We start from the raw sequence: 15,560 nt of genomic DNA, 5'->3' as shown, positions 1-15,560 counted from the left end.
GGTTCTGGGAGAAGAATAAGAACCAGGAGGTTAAACTGGTTTGGAAGAAAAAAGTGAATTTTCAGAATGACAATCTCAAGAGACAATTTCTGAGTGTAGTTCACTCTTTCTAAGGTAAGTTGGGAAGAGAGGAAGGGACCTTATAGCCATAACTCTTCTCTAATATATTTCCTGGTTTCCCCAATGCCACTATTGCCATGGGATCCCATCTAGATAGCATCTCTGGCCCCATGGCAATGGGCTTTCCTGTCTCCTCTGGAGAATGGATATGGAAACAGTGAACAGGACACAACTTCTTGGGTTGGTTTCTAGTGACCTACGGAATGACAAGCTCCAGTGCCTATTATTACACCAAAGTGATGTCTGAGCTCTTCTTACATACCCCATCACACAGCGGAGTCTCCTTCCAGGGCATCAGCAGCATGGCGGACTTCTGGGACGTGAGTATGAGATCCCCTCTACCTCTCCTTTCTTCTTCTCAATGGCCTGAAGCATGAAGCCACAGGCCAGGGTTCAAGGATGTCAGAAAGTAGACCAGGCCATATCCAGGGACCAGATCATTCTGGGATTAGGCTGAGTCAAGGGTCAGTCAAGAATCAAAGGGTCAGACTAGAGTTCAGGTAGAGATAGATGAAAAATTGGAATGATGATCAGGGAGTCAAGCCAGTAGTTCGATTAGTATTGGGAGTCAGAGGTAAGGCTAAACTTCAAAGTGCATCTTGAACAAACAGTAGGGCCACACCAGGTCAAGAACTGGTCAAAGTTCATGGGTCAGCTGAGGGATCCAACAGAAAGACTAGAAATAAGCCAGGGTGTCAAGGAGTGAAAGCAAAGGTCATTCCAAGAGTAAAGGTCAGGATGAGGCTAGGTCAGGCCCAACCCAGCTCGTGATCTAGTTTGCCCAGGGCCCACTACTGGACAGTTTGTATTGGACCAAATGGTACAACAACCAGAGCCTGGGCCATGGCTCCCACTCCTTCATCTACTATGAGAACCTGCTGCTGGGGGTTCCAAGGCTACGGCAGCTGAGGGTCCGCAATGACTCCTGTGTGGTGCATGAGGACTTCCGCGAGGACATTTTGAGCTGCTACGACGTCTACTCTCCAGACAAGGAAGAGCAGCTCCCCTTTGGGCCTCTCAATGGCACAGCGTGAGTTCCCCCACCAATGTTGCCAGGCTTGCTTCTCTGAGCCTGACACCATCCCAAGGGTTGGGAACCATTTCCACTTAGTCTTAAAGAGTATTAGAGGTAGCTGGGGGGTTGGGGGAGCATCTCTCTGAGTCCCATCTGTGATTATTTGGAGATCTTGGTTTGAGTCACTCAGGAACAGAGAAGATACATTAGCAAACAGAACCATAGCGTCTGGACTTGTTTCCACACACAGGTCACAGTCACATTTGCACTACCTTGGGGGCAGTCCTGGCAGAGAAAGCATCCTTTCTTGTCCAGATGTTCTTATGGGTATGGAGAATGAATGAAGCACTGATGCTGCCACACAAGTGGCTGAGTCTGACCCTTGGAACTGATAGGGGAAGCAGCAAGGGGTTGGCGATCGATGAAGAATTAGGAAAGAAAGGGGGAAAGGATGGCTAGAACATGAAAGAAGGGGAAGGAAGTAAGGGCCCAGGGAGGAAAGTTTGTGGATGGAACAGAGAATCATGAGGCAAAGCAGCCAAGTGCACAACCACAAGAGCAGAAAGGGTCTCTTCTGGATTATAAGAGCCAGGTGTTTCCCTAGTGGGGGGGGGAGGGGACTCAGTCTGGGATCAAAAATGGGACATGTATTTGTCATCCATAGTTTTGGGTGACATCATGAGTAATCAGGAGATTTATATTTGAGTTTCAGTTCAGCCACTAACTAACTGGATTATCTTAGACACCTCTGAGTCTTAGGTTCCTCATCTTCAAAATGTGGATAATATTTACCCTCCATTCTTAAATAGTTGTTAGTATCAAACAAGATAATATATGTGGAATATATATTATACATGACATATATATCATATATATGATATTATATATATATATATAATATATACATGAAACTGTAAAGCTCAGACAACCATATAGTGTTGCCACTGCCTTGGGAGATCAACTTTTGGACTGGCTCACACCTCTCTGCTCAGATGGCTTCTTCTGTGGCAGGTGGACATACCACTCGCAGGATGAGCTGGGGGGCTCCTCTCACTGGGGCCGGCTGACAAGCTACAGAGGAGGTGGCTACTATCTGGACCTTCCAGGGTCCCGACAGGCTAGTGCAGAGGCGCTCCAGGACCTTCAGGAGGGCCTGTGGCTAGACAGGGGCACCCGGGTGGTCTTCATCGACTTCTCAGTCTACAATGCCAACATCAACCTTTTCTGTGTTCTGAGGTGGGTCTCCTTTTCCTATCTTCCCTCCATCCGTGGTTCCTGGTTCCCTTCTCTGCTTGATACCTTTCCTTAAATGTGTACTGTATGGTGGGGGTGCGGAGGAGAGGGGATGGGAGGAACTATCCTAGCCCAGGCCTCACCAGGTATGTCGCCTTCCTCTACAGACTGGTGGTGGAGTTTCCAGCTACAGGAGGTGCCATCCCATCTTGGCAAATCCGCACGGTTAAGCTGATCCGCTATGTCAGTAACTGGGACTTCTTTATCATTGGCTGTGAAATCATCTTCTGCATCTTCATCTTCTACTATGTGGTAGAGGAGATCCTGGAGCTCCACATCCACCGGTTTCATTACCTCAGCAGCATCTGGAACATTCTGGACCTGGTGGTCATCTTGGTGAGGGACAGATATCTTATAGTTGGGATATATTAGGAGGAGGAAGGGGATCTACCCTGATAGGGGCTCCAAGTTCTTCCTTTTGGAGTCTCAAGTCCTCCTTATGACCTCCAGTCAAATCACTGTGTAACAGCTCCCAAAGCCAGAGGCTCATGTTCCCCTGGTTCAGCCCCTGGGAAAACTCTGTCTCCCACATGCCCTCTCACTCTGGCCTGTGAGAGATTCACTTGCTATTCTGTTCCTCTTCTTTCTTTTGCCTTTATGATCTGTCCCTTTGAAACTCCCACCTTTTCTCTTCTCTTCTATTAAAATAGTCTGCCTCTTCATCTTCATCTTCTTCCTGTTAACAGGACACAATTTCTTGACCAATAATAGGAAGTGATGGGAGAAATAAAATTAGTTTGCTCCAATTCTCTGTGGTCCTTTAAAACCTACCGATTTACCACTGGCCCCAAAGCCTTCTCTTGGGATTTAAGATATTCTCCAATTATCCTATTCCATTTCATTTGAACCTTAGATAATCAACAGCTCAGAAGAGAAGAATTTTTTCCCCACCTGACTTACCTACCCCAGCTCTTCCCTAGGACCTTATCATTGAACTTCCCTTAAAAACCTGACTTCTCTGACACCTCTGACCCCTGTGATGACAGCTCTCTATTGTGGCTGTGGGCTTCCACATATTCCGAACCCTTGAGGTGAACCGACTGATGGGGAAGCTCCTGCAGCAGCCAAACACGTATGCTGACTTCGAGTTCCTCGCCTTCTGGCAGACACAGTACAACAACATGAATGCTGTGAACCTCTTCTTTGCCTGGATCAAGGTACTTTGGGACTCCTCATCCCCAGCAACACCTCAAGGCACTCATTCCCCCTTGTTCAGTGTTTGTCTCATTTTCCTTGCCTGGTTTGGCAGCTCCAGTGGCTTCCATGGCCCCCTGGAGTGCACTATTCAAAGCTTTTCTTTTTTTTCCTTCACTGTTTGGTTCAAAATGGCCTTTCCAGATATTCAAGTACATCAGCTTCAACAAAACCATGACTCAGCTCTCCTCCACGCTGGCCCGCTGTGCCAAGGACATCCTGGGTTTTGCTGTCATGTTCTTCATTGTTTTCTTCGCCTATGCCCAACTCGGCTACCTGCTTTTTGGGACCCAAGTGGAAAACTTCAGCACTTTCATCAAGTGCATGTGTGTGTCCTGCCCCCCTCACTCTTCCCTGGCCCCTCACCCTCCAGCTGTGGGTGTATGTGTCCTTGGGGAAGCTGAGTGTATGTGTGCAGGTGTGTCTGTGCTTAAAGCATCTGTGTGAGAATCTCCAGAAGCCCTGGTGGATATACTCAAGTATCTATGCACCTCACTATGTCTCTATCAGGTTGAGTTAGAGATACGAGAGAGGTCTGTCTGAAATCACTGAAAAATGGTAATTAGGAAAGTGGTTGGGGGTGTGAATAGGTGTCAGGGTTATGGTTAGGCTCTAGGTGAAGCCCAGACCCTGGTCTCTCAGTTTCACTCAGTTCCGGATCATCCTTGGGGACTTTGACTACAACGCTATTGACAATGCCAACCGCATCCTGGGACCTGCCTACTTTGTCACCTATGTCTTCTTTGTCTTCTTCGTGCTCTTGGTGAGGGTCCCTCTGGGAGGTGGGAATTGGGAGCCTGAGGGGTGGAGACGTAAAGGACATACAGGATGAGGTTTTGACACCCCCCCCCCATATTCTGTGCTCAGTATTAAGATGGGTGTCCCAAATCAGGGATGGAGAGTGAAGTGGGAGAGCTTCTGGATCTCCTGAGAATTGGCTCATGTGCTCAGCATGGCCAGCATTGGCAGGCAGTTTGCAGAATATAAGGTAATCTGCAGGCTCTCTCAGTAAAACCAAACCCTTATTCTCCAAGAATGGAGAGGGAGAGAAAAGTGCCCCATGAAGAGAAGTAGTTGAACCTAAAATCTTCTACATCTATTCACCCCTTCCTTTAGGAATTTCTGCCTATTTCTATTACCATTGCTCTATATTCTCTTTCTCTCTGCCAACTATGAAAGATCTGGGTTTAATTTTTATTAACAAAGCCAGCAAGCTTCTTTATTTGATCATGGTTAGGGATAGATGGGTTGGACTGGGGTTAGATGGTAAAGACAACAAAACTGTACTCTCAGTGATTGGTAGGCCCTTATATGGAGGTGAACTCTGGCATATGACGGGCTATCTTTGCAGTCAGGTTACTATAGCAACTGAGTGAGGATAGCAGGTGGATGAGGGGAGCCTGATCTATCCCTTACGGGATTGTGCTAAATGGGGATCTCTGGAACCCTGAGATGCAGGGGGTAGTGGCCTGCAGAGTTGAGATTGAAAGCATTGGTCCCTTTAGAATATGTGTCTGGGACATTAATAGGGTTAGTGGGTTCAATGCTGCTAGTGAATCTGGGGGTGAGGACCCAAGTCCCCACTTTATCTCCAGAACATGTTCCTGGCCATCATCAATGATACATACTCAGAGGTCAAGGAAGAGTTAGCTGGACAGAAGGATGAGCTGCAACTTTCTGACCTCCTAAAACAGGTAACCACTTATTCTCCTTGAGCGATATATCTATGTCAGGGCCCAGGTCCAAGGCACTGTGTCCTGGTCTGTTCCTGACTGGTGTGGGGCCCTGTGCCCTTGTTTGTCTTTGACTTATCCCTGGAAGCCCGGCATCTAGTGGGTGGGGGAGGGGGCAAGGGATGATGAGAAGGCTGTAGGAACTGTACCTCTTCCCTTTTCCCTTCCAGGGCTACAACAAGACCCTGCTGAGGCTGCGTTTGAGGAAGGAGCGAGTTTCAGACGTACAGAAGGTCCTGCAGGGTGGGGAGCAGGAGATCCAATTTGAGGATTTCACCAACACCTTGAGGGAGTGAGCAACCAGAGATTCAACCTTCTCTGACGTTGGTCTATTAAGTCCTTGACCCTCAACCATATACCCTTCGCCTAAAAACCTCTGATCTTGGCCTAGGGGCCTCTGAATTTGACTTTTGGCCTTTGACTTTGACCTATAGGCCTCTGATTCTGACCTTCAGAATTGTGCCCTTGGTTTACTTTGACCATGTTCTGTAACATTCTGGACCTTGTTGAAAAATTCTTAGGACTAATGTAATAATATAATTTCCTAATCGGTACATGCATTTCTCACTCCCATAAAACTGCAGTTGCTTCTTCGCTCTGCCATAAACAATGGCCTATTCCTTTAGACTCCTTGCCTCCCAGTTAAACATATTAACAAACACTGAACAAATGTATTGTGAGCACCAGCTGTGGGCTAGGTACTGAGTAGGGCACACAATTAAATGAGACAAAGTCTTTGTCCTCCAGGAGCTCATACACATATAAGCGAATAAACTGAATCACAGAACAAGTTCAACAACAGAAGTGACTAGAAGAGAGGGAGCACAAAGAAAGAGAGTATTCAGTTCTATTTTTGAGCTTAAGGGAAGGCCTCCTGGAAGAGGTGATATATGAATAGGGTTTTAGAGGATGAATAGCTTACATGTAGACAAGCAGGGGAAGTCCACTCCAAGAAGAGATGAAAGCATGTACAAAGGCACAGATGTTTTAAGTTGAACAACATATACAGGGATAACAAGTTCCTAAGGTACCAAATAAAAGTATGGCATAGCAGTAAATGAAGCCAGGGGAATGAGCCAGGACCACCCTGGGAAAGGCCTTGAATACCACCATTCTATCCAAAAAACAGGATGCCCAGGACAGATCTTAAGCAGGGAAGGGGTACATTTAGACCTGCACTTTAGAAAGATTAATTACTCTAGTTGCATTATACAGGATGGATTTCAGGGGTAGGGAGTAAAGAAGAAGCCAGCAGGGTAGGGGTGGAGGGACAGATTGTTTAGAGGCAAAGAGATTTTGCAATAATTCCTACAGAACACGAGGAGGGCCTGAATCTAGTCAGCAGGAATCAGAGAAGGAAGAAATATTTTAAAACAATTTCTTGGGAGTAAAACTGCTAGACCTTGGAGATCCTGGCTTTCCCACATGGTCCCCTTCTTCCCCAGAGAGTAAGAGTCATAGAGTCTAGAAAAAAGTAGGGAGTCCATAATTGAGAGATCACAGCCACAGAAGGTCAGAAGACATTTTATCATGCTGTTCTCCTCAGACTGGGGCATGCAGAGCATGAGATCACTGAGCTCACAGCTGCCTTCACTAGATTTGACCAAGACGGGAATCACATCCTGGACAAGAAAGAACAGGAACAAATGCAACAAGACCTGGAGAAGAAGAGGGTGAGCCCAGCTGGTTGGTGTTCACTTTCCCCTCCCTGAGAACATACCCAGAACACAAATGCAAACTGAAAATCTTCTGATAGATGGGCAGGAAAGTACTCTCTAGAATAGTGGTCCTCAAACTGCTGCACATTAGCATACCCTGGTGGGGTGGGGGTGGGGAGTCAAATAATCCTCATACTCAGGCCATACATCCTAGACAGAATCTCTGAGAGAGTGGGGGCCCCAGACATCAGGACTTTAAAAAGACTCCCTAGGTGATTCCAATGCACAGCCAAAGTTGAGAACCACTGCTACAAGACAGTCTTAGGGGGAAAGGATCAGTTGCCCAAGAACCTCTGCCCAAAAATCTTCTGAGGATTTGCCTTCTCCTTGTGATTTTCAAACTCAGATCCTCAGCTCCCCCAGCTGTGCCTGCTTCATCCCCATCCATTGTAGACCAAAAATTCAAGGGCAGGAGAGAAAGTGGCAGGAATCCTGGTACTGTTCTTCCTTCACCAAATTCAGTTGGATTCTAGTGAGGGTCTCATTAATCAAGGCTTCCAAGAGCTCATGTTTTGTTTCTTTGGGAAGTGATTCCCTCCCAGAGGTTGGTCCAGCTTTGTGTCCAGTACCACCACACTGATCCTGTTGTCTCTAGAGTTTGAGAGGAAGGGGATTAGCATGAACTGGAGCCCAAAGGGCCTGGTCCTGAGGTCCCATTAGAGCAGGTGATGAAATAGGAGCTGATGGGTTCCCAGAGTCATCTTCTCCTCTCTGACTTCCTGATCAGGTGGCCCTCAACGCTGAGATTGAGAACCTGGGCCGGTCCATTGTGAGTAGTCCACCAGGCGAGTCGGGTCCAGAGGCTACCAGAGCAGGTGGCTGGGTTTCGGGAGAAGAATTCTACACGTATGTGCAGCAAGGGTCCCAGAGCTGAGTGTGTTGATAATGTTCTACCCTGAGCTTCTTTCCACAACTTTCTAATTCTCTGTCCTGACCCCGGAATAACTTCTGCCTCGCTTTAACTCTCCCTACAAGGCTGGGCCTTACTACTTTCTTTGCTCTCATCCAGACACAGACCATTCTGTCCCCCTGCCCCCACCCCCATAGACACTTAGCTCCCAGGCACATATTTCTGCTCCCTCTGTCTCTCTCAAATCCTACACAGACTCACAAGGAGAGTTCTGCAGTTGGAGACTGTCCTGGAAGGAGTCATGTCCCAGGTGGATGCTGTGGGCTCAAAGCTGAAGACGCTGGAAAGGAAGGGGCAGCTAGCTCCCTCCCCAGGCATGGTGAGTGGCCCTTCACCTGGGTCTTCTCGGCTCCCCACATTTGAACTCTGCCATCTTTTCCACTCAGTGGGTAGAGGCAAAACATTTTGGAAAGAGCCTATTTTCAGGCTCCTGGGGCAACATGTTCATAGTAGTCCTTATATCAGTGGGAGTAAGGGGTGGAGGGAAGGCCTGAAGTTGGTAGCTCTGGCCTGAGTGCTGCCTTGGCCTCCAGGAGATGGTCTGAGGTTGAAGAATCAGTTCCAGATTTTCTAGATAAAAGAAAGTGGGACACAAATTCCTCCTTCAAATGACCTGTCCCTTTTTCTTCCAACAGGGGGATCAAGGCATTTGGGAACACCTGCAGCCAGCCCCAGCTGTGACTCCAGCCCTCTGAGGAGTCCAGGGTGGGCAGGAGAGTGGTGGGGCAGGGGTTCTAAAGCATCAGACAGCAGGCTCTTCTCTCACTGCCTCTGCAGAGACCTCCTCAGGACATGCCCTCAGTTCCTAGGGCAGCAGCTCCCACCACTGCTACTGTCGAGTCGACCCTGTGTCTGGCCTTTTGAACCAGTGTTTCTATGTGTAGAATATCATCATGCCTAGGCTTGTGATTCAGTGTTTCTCTGTGCAGCCATGTAACTCTGTGAAATAACATTTCCCACTGGGCCTCTCACTTCCTGTTCTCCTAGCTCTGCTGTGATGGGGAAAAGAAGGCAATAATAAACCAAATAAAGGAAGGCAGGGTGGTAGTCCCTAAGCACCTGGCCCCCGGATAGCCACAATTTGGGAAAAAAGTAGAAGAGAGCAGCATTATCTGAATGTCTTCGTATTTGCCAGTGAATCTTATCCTTTGTGCATCTAGAGACCTGAGGCTAGCACCCACGGGATTCTCGTCTTCCCCATAGAGTTTCCAGGTGAAAAAGAAAGGGAAGCCTTGGAAGAGAGGACACTTTCTTAGGTGCAGAGATTACAATGTTACAGAGGAGTTGGAGTGACCCCTCCACTCAGGGAAAAGTCCATGAAGGCGCCTGCTCCCAACATTCCACTAAAAACTGGGAACTGAGGGGGCTGTAAACCGGAACAAAGATGGAGCCTAAGGAGAAATAGACAAAGAAATGACTCCCGGATTCAGAGATCTTTGGACTAAAATGTGGTGGGCTCTTACTCTATTCTTGTAAAGAACATATGGGTTTCTCTGGTGGCTATCAATAAAAATCCTTAGGAAAATCAGGATTTTGCATTTGCTTTTGGGATTGTAGGGAGAAGAGAGGCTGGAGCTGTGAGCCATTCTTATACTTGGGCTGGGGGCACTCATCCCTCCTGGGAAGTGTAGAGTGGGAGCAGTGACAATGTGAAGGGGCTGGACTCCCCGAGAAGTCCCGAAACGAACTTCCAGCTTGTAGCAATGATTTGAAATGGCCATCACTATGACTGTACTATTAGAGAGAATGGAGACAGTGACCTAGGGAAACATGTTCCTCAGGATCAAGAGAATAAGGTAGCCTTTACTCTGGCATAAGGGGTAGCTGGTGTGTGTGTGTGTGTGTGTGTGTGTGTGTGTGTGTGTGTGGTGTAGAGTGTGGGAGGTGAGAGGGTGCAGATGCAGGATAACCGGGGATAAGACTAAAACTTCAACAATATTTGGGGGTGTATAGGTTTGCATCCCAAGACCTGCTATATATCCCTTTTTCCTTGCCCTGTGATCTTTACCTCGGCCTCATCTTGCACCATGCTCCCCAGTTGCTTTTTCTCATCCATTCCCTTCTCCCGCCTGTTTCGCCATCCATCGCATACATTCTAATACACCTAGGAGACTTGTGAAACAGCTAAATGCAATCAAATAACCAGAGTGTATCCTCAGCCATAAAAGAGTTACAAAGCTTTCTTCCAGAAAGGCTGTATCAGCTGAAGAGAAGTAGGTGCCTAAGGAAAAGGAGACTGAGGCACCTGGAGGGCTCAGTAGGTTAAGAGTCAGACTCTTGGTTTCCCCTTAGGTGGTGATCTCTCAGTTTGCGAGTTCTGGCTCCACGATGCCAGTGCAGAGCCTGCTTGGGATTCTCTCTCTCTCTCTCTCTCTCTCCCTCCATCTCTCTGCCCCTCCCTTGCTCATTCTCTCTCTTTATCCCTCTCTCTCTCTCTCTCTCTCTCAAAATAAATAAATAAACTTTAAAAAAAGAAAAAGGGGCAATGAGTTGTTTATCCAAGACATTGAAGGGCGAGTATTTGGGTTCAGAAATCAATGAGTGAAGATTTCCTAAAGGTTGGATGACACTACCTTCAAAAGGATTTCCTGAGCCGTCTTTGGCGACTAATACCAGCCTGGGTGGGGAATCTCTGGGGAAGGGTAACTGGGCTCTGTGGCTTTGGTCAGCAGGTCACCTGAGCTCAACCAACCCCAGACAGGTCGTCAGTCTTACTAGTGACAGGGATGCGCGCATTCTCAGTTCCAGGCGTCGCGACTCTTGGCAACGCATGGACTCACAATAACTTATCTTAGCTTCAATGTCAGCTTCATGCTTACACTCTATTACTCAACCCGTCCGGCAAGACTTAGCGGAGACTTGCAGAATCCCAGGGATGTGAACCCCGGGTCGGGGAGGGCGGGACACGCCCGGCGCGCCTGCGCAGATATCCCACAACCGGAAGTAGCGCGGGGCCAGGCATGGCGGCGGCGGCAGCTGCCGAGGGTGTCCCCGCGACCCAAAAAGAGGATCCAGTTCGAGGTACGCAGGGTGGTTGGGGACGAAGTGTCCAGCAGGAGGTCGGGGGCTCGCCTGGCAGGAGCAAGCAGGTCGGAGGGGAGCAACTGACCGGGCGACTGAGGCGGTTTGGCCACGGGATCGGGTGTGAGCCAAGGGCGGGTGCTAGGGAGCAGAGTTGGGGTGTCAGGTGGGGCAAGGACAAAGTGAGGGACTTAAAATTATGGCACATGGAGAATGGAGCCGACTTGATCGAATGAGGGCAGATGAAGGGGTGTGGGGAGAAGATGTCATCGCTGGATTAGGACCCATTGTACGGTGGGACACTTACTCGTTCTGCTTTGATCCAGACGATGCCGCCGTGGAGACAGCTGAGGAAGCAAAGGAGCCGGCTGAAGCTGACATCACTGAGCTCTGCCGGGACATGTTTTCCAAAATGGCAACTTACCTGACTGGGGAACTGACGGGTAAGGCGGGGTGTGGGCTGATTCGGGTAGTGCCCTATACCACTCTATGGAGCTGTGGTTTGGCTCTGGGAGACCTGTGAGGTGCTTTAGCAGCATCAGTCTGTCCTTCCCTCCCCAACACTCCTCGTGCCCTGAAATATGCCTGTTGGAAATTTGGGAAAGTCATGAATGGGAAAGAAAAAGGTCTGTTCCTTCCCTATAGAAATTCACTAGCTAATTTCGGGAATACATAAAAATACAACTCTGCAAGCCTCCGTAAGTGTAGACTAACTGTAAGAAGACATAAAGCGAATTCATCAAGAAGTGCTTACTTGGGGGAGGTGCATTTTGAGCAGGACCGTGAAGGGAATGATTGACCAAAAGGTGGGGAAGGATTAATGAGTGAGGTGGTAGAAGCAAACAGTCTGTTTGCTTAAAGCAGCTGTATTTACTGGGGCAAAGAAAAATGAACTTGGGGAACAGGGAGTGATCTGCAGATTTAGGGACCTGCTAAGTTGGTCTGAGAATTTGGTGATCCACCCTTTGGGACATGATTAATTTTGTGGTTCATTGTGTATTTCCAGGTCAACACATGACCTATGTGTGAAGAAACGTCCATAAAGTGAAGTCTGGTCCTGTGTGGCCTCTCATAAGCATTTCTTATATAGTTTCACTTCCCCAGGCAATTGCTGTGAGCTAAATTTGGGAACCAGAATTAATGAGAAAAGGCTTGATGCAGAATGGGAGGGCTTATGAAGCTCTATCAGTCTGATTAGTTACTTAGCTATTTCTAAGCAAGAGAAACCAAGTAACAAAATCTAGATTTTTGGATTCTCTTTAAAAATTGCAAAGATTTTGGCAATACTAGTTCCGCCTTGCGATGCTGTGATTGACTAGAGCCGAGCAGCTGTCTCCTCTGAATGGATTAGGGCCATGCAATGTGACCCCACCACACTGTTTCTCCCTTTTACTGAGACCTGGTCAGTTGCCATTTATCACTGTTCTTATAGTGTTGTTTTTTTTAGTAGCGGTAGAGAAACAATTTTCTGTACCAATGTTTCTATCCAAGCTGGTAAAGTAAATGATAGATAAGAAGACTCCATGTTCCAAGAAGTGGGAGAGAACATATTTCTTTATGGAAGTGAATAATCTTATGTGTTTAACATGCAAACATCTGACTTGCTTCAGTCATTTATATGATCTTACTGGCTTCTAGGTATTAGACTGTGTGACCCTTGTTTTAGAAAGACTGATTTGCTAGCACTAATTCATACTGAGGGTATGAATATGGAGGGTAGAGCTCAGAGACATATGAGAAAGATTTCAGATGAAAAGAAATGATCATGGTCAGTGACAGGGTAATGGTAAAGGGAATAGAAAGGAGAGTCTGGGTGCAAGAATATCACAGAAGTGGAATTTATAGGACTTGTTGAAGTGTCTGTGGAGGGATGGGAGCAGCTTAAGACATTTTTGAGATTTTAAACTGGCGGTACCATCATCTGAAATAGGGAAGTGGGAAAGCAGAACCATGTTTAGTGTAAAAATATTTTTGGTTTGGGCTTGGCTGATTTTAGATATTACAGGATAGTCAGGTGACTTGCACACATGGGTCCTGAGCTCAGAGAGTGATCAAAGCAGGAGAAACAGATTTGGGAGTCACTTCTACCAGGGTGTGAGTTGAGCCTCTGCAGGATGAGATTGGCAAGGATGCACTTAGAGGTACCTGAGGGCCTCAACTACAGTCTCATTGAATGCCTGTATAGGGCAAATAATTTTTTCTAACAACAGCACTTAAAGTACCTAAGATGGATTACACATGATTTGCTTAAAAATTAATTTTAAACAGATTGTACTTTTCCTGTGATTGTCATTCTTACTTGTACAAATGCTTTTTTGAATTTGGAAGGAAGCTAGCATCACCCTGGGGATGCCCATAGAAAGGTGCTGCCCATGTAAACATCAGTCTTGTGTCACAGCTGAGTAAAAATTGGGAAGTGATAGTTAAGGATGAATGAGAAAGCATCTGGCATAGAAAAATACAAAGAGCAGGTTGAAAGAGATTAGAAAATCAGGATGATGATATAGCAGACAAGGGAAATGAGCATTTTGTGAAAAGAGGGAGATCACAGGGTCAGGTACTATGAGAGCTTCAGGAGTGTAATAACAGAGAAGACACTGTGGATTTGGTGGTTAAGAAAGCACCAATGAAAAAAAAAAAAGAAAGCACCAATGACCTTGGACCATGTAATTTCCCTGGATAGTGGGGGCAGAGGCCAGGCTGTAAGGGTTTACATGAACGAATGTGGAGGAAGAGGAAGCAGTGAATATAAGTTACTATTTCAAAAGGATTAACAGTGAAGCTCCTTTGCTTTTGAGTGAATGATGTAGGTGTAGCAGAAGAGAAAGTGCTTTTGGGCTGGAGGAAACCTGAATATATTTCTAGTTAGAGAGGAAGCTGCCAGGCTAGAGAGAGATTTGGAAATGTCAGGGAAAAGATATGATTGAAGAGAAGCCCTGAAGGGTTGGAAGCAAGAACACAGGAGAAGTTGTCTTGATAAGAACAGGAGCCCCCGTGCCTCTTGGGAAGATATCAGGGTACAGAAAAGTTTTGAAGTAAGGCAGAAAGGTTGAGGGAGCTATGGTAGTGGAATTTTCCACTTTTCAGGAAAATTGGAGTAGAAGCCATTTGTTTTGAGTAGGGATGGGGAAGGGAACTGAGGATATGAGAAGCAGACAAATGGTTTGGAAACATCAGTGCATAAAATACAGTATAGAATCAAATAGTAATCAATGCGTTACTAAGAAGTGGTGAGGTCCTGGTTGATTTTATGTATATTTATGGTGCAGTCCCTGAAATTACATGTCTTCATACCATAGAAATACGAAGACTATGTCACTTCTCTTTTCTTAGGGCATGAATTTGGTATTTCCCTTTCTAACCGAGATTCTGAAGTCTGTGGATCTTAATTGGTTTAATAGTTTGCCGATTATTACCTGAGTTTCTACCTAAACATTCAAAGGACACAGGCTGAGTACAAATGTCATAAATCGATAGTGGGCTGCTCCTTTGACATTCTCTGGGTCCTGCCTTGAACTAACATTTGGCCTATAATTCCACATTGCAGTGATCTATGACAATTCTTAAAGGCATCACATCTTCTGTTTATTTTAAAGCCACCAGCGAAGACTATAAGCTCCTGGAAAATATGAATAAACTAACCAGCCTGAAGTATCTTGAAATGAAAGATATTGCTATAAACATTAGTAGAAACTTAAAGGACTTAAACCAGAAGTGTAAGTAATAATATTTATAATTAAACATGTTTGTAGTTAATATTCTTTTGTGCTTGTGGTTGCGGAGAAGTGGAGGGAACATGGCCCCTGTCCTGAGGGAGCTCATTCTCCAAAAGTAAATTACAAAGTTAAGGTGAATTTCTTCCATTTTGAAGATTAGCGTGTTTCAATATGGTTATTTCTGCCTCTGAGTCTTGATTTGGTCAGTTTATTCCTTGAAAGGGAGAAGGGAGAAAAAACAGTGGCCAGATTCTAGTGAATTTATTTAACAATGCAATCCATAAAGGACTACTTTATAAGCAGAAAACCAGAACATCTATAATGGAAAATGATAATTTAGAGACTGGTAGAATATATTTTTCCATTGACTTACATGTATGTTCCCTATCTCTAGGGCATTCTTTCTTGCTATGGGATGACCCAAGAAACTGAATCAGTTACAGAAAGATTGCTTGAGGAGCAAGGAATTTAAGAGAGAGGAAAATTAGTAGATGAGAGAGACTTGCTTTGTCCAGGTCACAGTTCTGCCTGATCAGCTAGCTGCTGTCTGCTATGAGTGATCAGAAACGTGTCACTCCACCTAGTGTGTCTTGGGCAGAGTTGGAGGGACACTAGCATTCTTACTTTTCCAGTCTTTTTTATGCTCCTCGTTGAGGCTGTATGAACTTGTGGCCTGTCTTTGTTTTCAAAGATGCTGGACTGCAGCCTTACCTGGATCAGATCAATGTAATTGAAGAACAGGTAGCAGCTCTTGAGCAGGCAGCCTACAAGTTGGATGCATATTCAAAAAAACTGGAAGCCAAGTACAAGAAGCTGGAGAAGCGATGAAAAACTTATTCT

The 15,560-nt window shown here is 46.2% G+C and overlaps 2 protein-coding genes across 3 annotated transcripts in view; both read left to right on the top strand.

Moving 5' to 3' along the window:
- PKD2L1 (polycystin 2 like 1, transient receptor potential cation channel) overlaps nucleotides 1-8,678 on the top strand; it is a 29,023-nt gene extending 20,345 nt beyond the window's left edge. For both annotated transcript variants that reach the window (XM_077748444.1, XM_077748445.1), the window contains exons 3-15: nucleotides 313-440; nucleotides 897-1,150; nucleotides 2,147-2,371; nucleotides 2,536-2,764; nucleotides 3,415-3,585; nucleotides 3,767-3,948; nucleotides 4,265-4,385; nucleotides 5,218-5,316; nucleotides 5,526-5,647; nucleotides 6,902-7,028; nucleotides 7,801-7,919; nucleotides 8,179-8,302; nucleotides 8,619-8,678. In XM_077748444.1, the coding sequence (XP_077604570.1) occupies nucleotides 313-440; nucleotides 897-1,150; nucleotides 2,147-2,371; nucleotides 2,536-2,764; nucleotides 3,415-3,585; nucleotides 3,767-3,948; nucleotides 4,265-4,385; nucleotides 5,218-5,316; nucleotides 5,526-5,647; nucleotides 6,902-7,028; nucleotides 7,801-7,919; nucleotides 8,179-8,302; nucleotides 8,619-8,678 (1,961 nt within the window). The remainder of the gene's footprint in view (nucleotides 1-312; nucleotides 441-896; nucleotides 1,151-2,146; nucleotides 2,372-2,535; nucleotides 2,765-3,414; nucleotides 3,586-3,766; nucleotides 3,949-4,264; nucleotides 4,386-5,217; nucleotides 5,317-5,525; nucleotides 5,648-6,901; nucleotides 7,029-7,800; nucleotides 7,920-8,178; nucleotides 8,303-8,618) is intronic.
- A 2,256-nt stretch (nucleotides 8,679-10,934) lies between these two features.
- Nucleotides 10,935-15,551, top strand: BLOC1S2 (biogenesis of lysosomal organelles complex 1 subunit 2). Its single transcript, XM_077748447.1, has 4 exons — nucleotides 10,935-11,004; nucleotides 11,331-11,447; nucleotides 14,601-14,720; nucleotides 15,412-15,551. Exons 1-4 carry the CDS (start codon nucleotides 10,944-10,946, stop codon nucleotides 15,546-15,548), a joined length of 435 nt encoding a protein of 144 aa, XP_077604573.1. The 5' UTR covers nucleotides 10,935-10,943; the 3' UTR covers nucleotides 15,549-15,551.
- The last annotated feature ends 9 nt before the right edge of the window (nucleotides 15,552-15,560 follow it).

This window comes from Crocuta crocuta, unplaced genomic scaffold (assembly GCF_008692635.1).
Source record: "Crocuta crocuta isolate KB4526 unplaced genomic scaffold, BGI_CrCroc_1.0 scaffold619, whole genome shotgun sequence".
Taxonomy (NCBI): Eukaryota; Metazoa; Chordata; class Mammalia; order Carnivora; family Hyaenidae; genus Crocuta; species Crocuta crocuta.
This window is presented reverse-complemented; position numbering and strand designations above follow the sequence as displayed.

Excerpts from the sequence above, each read along its gene's own strand:
- BLOC1S2 (XM_077748447.1), top strand. The coding sequence starts at position 10,944 with ATGGCGGCGGCGGCAGCTGCCGAGGGTGTCCCCGCGACCCAAAAAGAG. Across the intron at positions 11,005-11,330 it reads AAAAGAGGATCCAGTTCGAG|ACGATGCCGCCGTGGAGACA; the intron begins GTACGCAGGGTG and ends GCTTTGATCCAG. Across the intron at positions 11,448-14,600 it reads CCTGACTGGGGAACTGACGG|CCACCAGCGAAGACTATAAG; the intron begins GTAAGGCGGGGT and ends TTTATTTTAAAG.